Source organism: Pteropus medius, unplaced genomic scaffold (genome assembly GCF_902729225.1).
Source record: "Pteropus medius unplaced genomic scaffold, Ma_sr-lr_union100, whole genome shotgun sequence".
In the NCBI taxonomy this organism is placed as follows: domain Eukaryota; kingdom Metazoa; phylum Chordata; class Mammalia; order Chiroptera; family Pteropodidae; genus Pteropus; species Pteropus medius.
The window spans coordinates 1,412,063-1,421,317 of NW_024352786.1; the positions used below are offsets into that span (position 1 = coordinate 1,412,063).

Here is a 9,255-nt window from a genome sequence, read left to right on the forward strand (position 1 = left end):
CCTCAGTCAGGGTTTGTAATTGTTTTTTAATAGTAAGACTTCAACTACCCGAGTATACACTTGTGAAACGGATTTGAGACCCAGCAACAAGTCTAGATCCTCAAGCCAATAGTATGTCTGATTTATGCCATTATTCAGAACACTAACCATGGAGGAATATGAAATGTTTTATTTGACTTCTTATATGAAATAAAACTGAAGGCCTGTCAATGAATACAGCCTGTTATGAATATAGGAGGTGAAAATATTATAGAACGAAATGTTAAAAATGCTGAAAATGTCGATGACTAAAGACAGTTTATAAACTGTCTTTATAAACTGTTTCAGAGCCCACATCATTCCCACCTGATGACTGTATTTTAAAAAAGGAGTGGAATGCATAAAAGCAATGGCTGATATTTTTACTTTAGCTTCCTCTAGAAATAAAAAAATCCTCAAACCAGAGCAACAGTATGGATCATTATCTGTAGTTCAGATGAAGAGGCTTAAAATAATACCCTTCCAAATAATAGTAAATAACACTCCTTAAAGAGAGTATGCTATTTCTATTTCTGTGTATATATTTACCTGAACAGAAGACAATGCTTAACAATTTTCCTTTAGTAAACCTCGTGCCAAGACCAAACCAGATTATATTTATCATAAGAATTTAAATTTCTAAATACAGAGCTATAAAATTTCTCCTAATAAAACTATCTTATATATACAACTACAATTTACAATTTAGTAAAGCAAAATTAGAAGAAAAAAAAAGTTATCTTAAATATACCAAAAGAAGTGACAGTTTCAAAAAGATTTTCAAGAGAGAAGAGCATCTTTGCTACAGGAAATATTTGCTTACACTTACCTGTATGCTAGTCCCACCTGTGACTGACCATTCTATCTATTCTGCCTCCATTTCTCCAACTATAAAATATCACCATAAGCCACTGTTGTACATCCAAGGTATTCATGGATTTCAATATTAATGATTCTGACTATTCTTGAGTAACCTTGAATATATATCCACATGTCATCATTTGTAATTCTGTCTCAGCAGTGACTGAACTGCCATTCCTACGCAAGTGGCCCAGGTATAACCATTCAGGCTCTCAAATCCCACTTAATGATCCTCTGATTCTCACAAATGATGACGAGCATAATTATTGCACTTTTATGTATGGGAAAAGTACCCCATGACATAAAGTTGTAATTACATAAAGCTATAATTCAAAATCTCACTATATCCCTCTTGAACATCAAGAGAATGTTACACCAGAAAGTTGCTGAAAAAATTGACAAAATGATTTTTCAGTACTTATCAAAGTTCCATATCATGAATCATCATCGGTCTTTAGAGTTATACAAGTGTCCAATATCTTCACAAAACTTTCAAAATGGTAATTTAACTGGATTTGCTAAAATAGCGGTCCACAACCTTTTTGGCACCAGGGACTGGTGCTCCTATGAGATTCTAATGCCTGATGATCTGAAGTGGAGCTGAGGCAGTGATGCTAGCGCTGGGGAGCGGCTGCAAATACAGATGAAGCTTTCTTTGCTCCCTGGTGGCTCGCCCTCCTGCTGTGCAGCCCTGTTCCTAATAGGCCATGGACCAATACAGGTCCATGGCCCTGGGGTTGGGGACCCCTGTGTTAAAAGGAGAGAGTATGTTTAGAAAAATGCTGTTTTCCAATGAGGTCACTCTAAATGGATTCTTTATTCAGTTTCATAATTAGTTTCAACTTTGCACATGGCTGACACAAAAAAGATAAGGAAAAGCATGAGGCCAATTATAAAAGTTATAAATATACAGTAATATCAAAATCATATTTCATATCTCTAAAATTACAAATAAAAACAGTTCATAGAGACACAAAAAGATTTTTAAAAGCATATTATAAACAAATGTTAGAGTAACTAGATTTTAAGGTATTAACTTTTTTCACATTTTAACTGGATGTATTCAAATAGATTGTTCATGTAAAGGTTCTGCCCCACAGATCCCAAAAAACTATTATTGACGGCATTTTTAAATCATTGGAATTTCTCTGGATCCCAGGCTCAACTGTTGCCTTAACCCTTAATTTACAGAACGTTCTGAAAACAATGCACTTGTGTTATATTTACTTTACAGTGATAAACAGATCAATTTAATTTGTAATTAACAGCATCAATTTGCACAGTTCACTAAGTCCTGAAAAAATTTGTTCTCAAATATATTAACTATGCCCAAATCGTGTTGTTTATAGTATTAATTAGATTAGCGGACCCCTTTCTCCACATCATTGAACACTGACATTTAATCATAATAACTTTCAATTAATGACACTGAATTAATGAGGTTTTACTATACTCAAATGGAAAACAGATACATAGAATAACTCAACTGATGGTAAGAAATATTCAGTAAAATAAATTCACAATAAGCTCTTAACAACTGCAAAGAAACAGCATTAGTTAATACTCCGTATTTGTTTTCTTTTTACTTATTACCAGTCTCTTCAGCTAGAAACACTGGTGGCTTGAATCTTTACTTAATATTTTACTTAGATACCTCTTCTTGCTTATATGATCTTAGATATCTTACCAGAACTTCCCTATGTGTACTTTTTCTACACAAACAGTACATAAGTTGACAATACACAGAAAGACAGCTCCTTTTCTAGGACTCCCCACAGCCAAAAGCAACCTGACAAGAAGGCCCTACCCAGAGTCTTTGAGAAATTTCCCAAAACTCTACCCAGGAATTTATCCCTTAACAACCTGCCATGGTGTCTGGAATTTCTACCATTAAAATTAGTTCAGGTGAAGGTAAAAGGCCCATTACAAAATACTAGGAGATGGGAACAGAGGTAAGGGCAGGAGATGTAACAAAGCAACACAATGGCCACATATGGTTTAATTTCCTCCAAGTATTTAGCTGTCATTTACCAAAGTCCTACAGCCAGAAGGAATGTTAGGGCCAGATGAGAAGTTAAAGGCAGGAACAGGCAAGGAGAAATGAAGAGAAGCTGAAGATTGGAAAAAGGTCTGTGGAGCACCACTGCAGGAAAAAAACAAACTATCGTGTGTTGTGGGGGAGAAGAAAGGAGTAGCTATTCTATTTATTGCCCTCGGTCTTTGTCCTTATATTATGTTACATTTCTTTTCCAAAAATGTAAAAGAGTAAATGAATCAAATTATTCTGATTTCAAACAAATGGCATTACTAAGATGTTCTCTCCGAATTTTTATACTTTCCATTATTTTTATCCAAAAACAGTCAAAATGAAACAGCACTAGTTCTGCTAAATGAAGTAACTTTTTTTGAGGTAATCTAAATGAATGCTTTTCATCTCCAATGCTGCCATTCATTTCCTTTCACTTTTAAGGTTTAGAAAACTGATCAGGGTCTCTAAATACACTCTAGAAGATGCTGCAAACCTGAAACATTACACAGTTAGTTGAAACAAACTCAACCTACCTTTCTAAAGTTGCATTCTGGAAGTAAAAGTCAAGAAAGCTGTCACGTCATGGTATTACTACAAACACAACCACAGCACACCTTTATTTGTAAATAGCAATTTGTAACAAAAGCCACATACTAATGAAGGTAACTATAAACAACAGCATGGCACACCATGGTAACAATGATCCAAATACCTCTTATTTCTCTGTGTAAGTGAATACCTTTAACTGTACTTGGTTAAAAGAGAGAAAGTAAGTGTAGGGAACACAGAGACTTCAGCAAGGATAATTCCTTTCCTGATTTAAAGAATAAGTCAATCTCAGAGCACTGAGATAAAGTTCTAGCAAAATTTAAAGTCAAGTCATGGTTTCATGAACTGTCTTATATTTCTATAAATATGAAAAATTGTTTGGTAATGTTTCATCATACATGTACTTTTTATTCACTAAGCATGTGTATACATATTCAAGGGGAACTGCTATTTCATAGTAGATTGATCATCAAAACAGATCATCTCGAATAATTAATTGTAAAAATCATGCAAATGACAAAATGTTGAATCCAACACTTGATGCTTAAGCCAAAAACATCAAATCTATAAGAAAACATAAAACAGTGTGTCCACCTTAAAAATCACAACTCATCAATAAAACTTTTTTTTATAAACAAAATTTCACCATTTCACATCACTCTATCAAAACAAAAGCAAAATTAACTTTTCCTATTTTGAACCTATTACCCACATTTGCATTCCAATTCTGCAATATGTAAAACAATTTTTTGTAATTATGAATAAGTATGTATACTTATAATGTAAAGCCATTTATAATATATATAATATAGCACTAGAAAAAAAGTAAGACAAAACAGCCATGGAATGGTTGAATGGACTCTCACATTAACTGGTAAAAATACCAAGCCCGAATGTATGAACAAACATTTTTATATTCATCAATTGATAATTCATCAATTGATAATTTTACATTTACATTAAGAATATACACTTTGTGATTTAAAATAGGGAATGTGATCTTGTGTGTGCAGGAGTGTTTTTTAATTGCTGACACATTTACTGCTATCATTTGAATTGCAAGCTTTACATTAATTGTTTTGAAAACAGGTGCTCTTAACATACAGTTTGGAGTTACATCTAAATTTCACAAGTTAGGGAGAGATTTGTTATTCTATTAGTTCAGCAACAGGTCTTAATATCTTTAAATGTCAATAAAAGCCCTTAATACAAACATGGTTCTTTTGAATGAATCTGAATTGACCGTTTACAGGAGGATCCATGCCTGCAGAAAGAATAGCTGTGCATCTATCTGTAGTCCTATTTTGCAGAGATATGTCCTTATTTTGACGGGTCTATGAATACTGCACTGAAGCAGGAATGATTCTAATATAAGCAAACAAAATAAGATATTTTACTCTTTTTCTTAAAAAAGGAGACCATATTTCCCCCAACGCCACGAGAAAACACACACACACACAACTTTAAAAAACTGAGCAAATGTGAATGGAGCAATGAACAGTTTTGAAGCCCCAGAATGACTTCTGTTATCACCATCTTTAGGCTGCTGGGTTACTTCACCTAAGGGCTCATGATGCAAATGACTTTATTGCTTTGCACTCTACTTGCATGCTCTAGCCACATTAGATACTATCTCTATTTCTGTTCTACACAACACACAGACGCTCATACACATACACACACGCAAACACACTCGCCAGCGTTGCTTCCAATTCCAGAGGCCCGCTCTGAACCTAGCACATACCCAACCCAGCTCTGCTGTGTCCTGACCCCAGGAATAAGGGATACTACTTAATCCTGGTGGATCTGCTCTGTTGTCTCATCCTTCCAGGATCCGTAGGACGGTTCTTCCACACTCCACCGCGGAATAAAAGGACGGCGGATGCCCCAGTGCAACAGAGAATGAGACCACTGCCTGTCCCCTTCCTCGCCCTAAGTGTCCCGACTTCTCTCCGCCAGCAACCCCAGAGCCAATCCTGCCAGGAGTAGACGATCCCGGGCCCAGGGAGAACCAAACGGCCCATTAACAAGGAGGTGCCAGGGACACGGGGAAACGAGCGGGGCGAGTTCACCACTGGGGAGGTGTGCTCCACCACTGGGGAACCATTCAAGAGCAATGACAGGTCCGCGGGGGAAGGCTGGGGGTGGCGAAGGAGGTTAGAGAGATGCTTTTCGTGTCTTTTCTCAGGACCTGCGGGGGAATCCCGCGGTGGCGGCAGAGGGACTCTCGGGTCGTTCCCGGCCTCCTGCGCGCCCCTCGCGTCCCCTCAGCCACCCGCTCCGCCTGAGGCCGCCCCCGCCCCACGCGGAAGGCAACGCCGGGCTCCCCCCACGCTCTCCCGCTCTCTCGCGAGTCCTGTGCAGGCCCTTCCAGGGGGAGGGGGAGGGGGCGCGGAGGGAATTGCTGCAATGGAGCGCCGAGAGAACCCTGCCCTAGCCAGGCAGTCGGTGGAAAGCCACAACCACATAAAAATGCCATATTAATTTTTTAAAAGCCATAAATCACCCCTCCCTCTGCAAAAGAAAACCATAAACCCGATCCTATGCAAGCCTGCGAGCAGCCACCCACTTCCTATTTCTGTCACAGCAGCTACACCCTGCCAGCAACCACCCCCCGGGCGCCCCCTCCCGCCACCGCCACCCCCGCAGCCACCTCCCCGAGGCTCAGCCATTTGCCAACTGACGCCCCCGTAAATAAAAATGCCCCAACTTAAGGCTGGGTGGGAGGCGTGGGGTAAGGGCGCGCGAAGGAGGGGGTGCGAGGGTTGCACAATATCCTAGAAGGTCCGTGGCTGGAGCCGGGAGAGAACCCAGGGCGGGGGAGGGGAGGCAAGCTGCCCGGGTGCCTGCGGCACACACGGTGCACCCCGGCGCCCGCGGCGTGCCGCTTACCTTTCACCACCCTGTCCGTCGTCGACAACTTGGGATCAATTGCCTTGGGCTCGGACATCTCCAGCCGCCGGGAGACAGCGACGCGCTGCTCGTCCGTCCTACTGCACACCCCGACCGGACCGGCGGGCCAGACACTAAGCGCCGCCGCTGCCGCCGCCGCGCTGCAAACCGCTCGGCTGGAGGTCTGGGCTCTGAGCTGGCTTTAAAGTTACTGCCTTCTCCGCGCGTCCCTCCTCCGCCGCCGCCGCCAGCCCCGCCGACTCCGCTCTGGGGACGCGTGTGTGGTGGTTATTTATTTATTTTCTAAGCACGCCTCTTGGTTCTTCTTTTATTCTTGGGGAAGGGGGATGGGGAGGAGAGGCGCACACACGAGCACCCACCCTGGCACGGAGACCGGGCACCGCGGAATGGAGCCCCACGCGCGCACACTGCCGGGATTAAGACCGATCACATGGGGAGGGCCGGGGGCGAGGGAGGAGAGGCAGGGCCGCCGATGTCAGTGCCGCCAGCCGCGCCTCGGCGTCCCCGGCGGCGGAGGCGCCCGCCGCTGCCGCTGCTGCTGCCGCTGCTGCTGCCGCTGCCGCCCCACGCCGAGTGCCGCCGCTGGTCCGCGGCCGCCGGAGACGTCCCGCCGCCGCGCTCGCCCGCGCTCGGCTCTGCCTCCTCGCGCTGCTCCTTCACTCACACAGGCACAGCCGCGGAGCTCGGCAGACACAGTCCCGGGCGCACCCTACCCTCCGCCGCCTTCGCCGCCGCCACCGCCGCCGCCACCGCGCCCGCCTGCGCCTCCTCCCCTTCCTCCTCCCGGCCCCCGCCCCCAGCGCCTCGGCAGCCTCCCCACATATTGCGCCGATCACGCTTGGGCAGTAGAGACTGCAGGCCCTTGACCAGTTCGCTTACGCGATCGCTCTCGCCAGATGACGACCTCGCCGGTGTGCCTCCATCTCTCCCCGCCCCCGCCCCCGCTCTGTTTTCTCCCAGCTGCCTGTCCAGCGGGCCTGCCGCCTCCACCGCCCAGTCCCTGCTCAGGTGTCACTGTTGTTGGCAGGCCGAGATTAGGAAAGGAGAATAGGCAGGGGTCGCGGCTGGGAGGAGAGGGGCTCTGCCAGGCCACCTCCAGCCCCATTTGGCTTCCGCCCCTGGACCCCGCACACACACATGCGCCGCTTTGGCAACCGTGCCTTGTCGGCTGGGTTAAGCCGCAGTGTGAGTAGCCAAGTGCGGAGGGTGTCTCCGGGTGTGTGCGTGGCCCGCGAGAGGGCAAGAAGGGAAGAGGCCGGGAGAGGAGGGAAGGGGGGCGGGGTGAGAGGCGACCGAGACAGGGAGGAGGAAGGAAGAGCGCGAGGAGTTCCGCGGCCCAGCTGCTGTCGCTGCCGCAGCTGTCCAGGGAGAATCGCCAAAACGGCGGCGAATAAACAACTTACCTTGGGAGCCGGGCTCCGCCTGTGATGGGCATATAGGTCCGCCTGTGATGGGCATATAGTTGTTTTTGCTACCAGGGCTTTTTTTGCGGGCGACGTGGTGCTTATTAATGTTTTCTACTCACACCTCCATACCTTCCGAGGAGGGGAATGCTCCCAAGCGTCGCGGGCTGGGGACGTGGCGGAACGTGCGGAGCTGGGATGCAGGAGCGGGCTATCCAAGGAGGATGGGGATGGGACTGCAAATGACCCCGGGCAACTCTGAGTCACCGGGGACAGCCCTGCTGATCTCCAGGGAGAAATGATGGGGCAGGAGAAACACCGGAGAGGGTCGTCTTTTCTCTGTGCTCACAGGCACACTCAGCCACTGATCAGGACTGGTAACACCATATCTCCCTTCTCTGCTCTTTCCAATTACCCGGCACCCATTTAATACTCTAGATGCCTTTAGGGCCTTGAAGCCCTAGGCGGATCCACACTCTGGTCTCTCCCATTGAAAGGAGAGTAAAGAAGAGAATTCAAGGCAGCGGCCAGAAGGTAACAGTGGCCCAGATGCTACCTTCTGACCTACCTGCCGTGCCACAGAATGAGGAATGGGGCTCCCTATGCCAGAAGGTCACCTCTGCACAGCCCCTCTCTGTGACCAGCCTCAGTACCAAGGACTGGCAAGGAGGTTGGAGCTTCTTTGGGAATGGTGAGAGCTGAATAAATTTCTCACCGTCCATTCTTCCTGTTTTGTTTCCAAATTCCTTCAATATCAGGTTTTTCCTACTTCCTGAATTGGACCATCCAGTAAAAGGTCTAACAAAAGATTTAGGGAGCTAGGAGATGGAGCCAGAAGAAGAGTTTTCGGGACAAGGATTACATTAAAGCTCAAACTTGAAAATAAGTTTTAGGAATTGACTGACGGCGATGGAGTATGACTTGAGCAGATTGGTCTGCAAAAAAAACAGCTCACTTTTGAAGGCAGGCGAGCCTCCGTGGAGGCATATCTTAAAAGGAGACTGAGCAGGGTGTGTCCCACTAGCTAGGGAGGCTGGCACTGGCACCCAGATTCTGCTGCCCAATTCACAACCCCAGGATAGTGTGTGGTATTTAGACAGACAGTACATACAATAAATATGAATTGTTCTCCTTTTATATGCCAGATACTGTGGTAGGTAATTTATTTGTGAGATGTGTGTATGTGGGAGGGGGTTGTTTGAAAATGGTCCTTGCCCTCAGTAAATCCTAGAATCGAAAAGAACTGCCATAAAAATATGAGCTCTGAGAGGCCACAGTATCGTCTCAGGAAAGGGTTATTGAAAACAGCCTCCTCAGCAGGGGCAGAGTTACTTGCTAAGGCAGATTTGGGTAGTTGGTCCTTGGCCAGATGGCACAGAGCCAGTCAGGAATGCCAAGACCTGTAAGTGAAGAAGAGGGCCTGCTTTAGGAAAGACCTGGAAACCATATCTAGGGATGCTCATTTCCAAAGCCACGACATTC

At 45.6% G+C, this 9,255-nt stretch overlaps 1 protein-coding gene across 2 annotated transcripts in view; it reads right to left on the reverse strand.

Moving 5' to 3' along the window:
- Nucleotides 1-7,843, reverse strand: part of PPP3CA (protein phosphatase 3 catalytic subunit alpha) — a 279,943-nt gene extending 272,100 nt beyond the window's left edge. The window contains exon 1 of one of the 2 annotated variants that reach the window (XM_039848669.1): nt 7,774-7,843. In XM_039848669.1, coding sequence (XP_039704603.1) covers nt 7,774-7,828 — 55 coding nt within the window. In that variant the 5' untranslated portion in view covers nt 7,829-7,843. Of the gene's footprint in view, nt 1-6,349; nt 7,107-7,773 lie in introns of those variants that run through there. The other variant, XM_039848668.1, reaches the window with a different exon arrangement.
- Between the last annotated feature and the right edge of the window lie 1,412 nt (nt 7,844-9,255).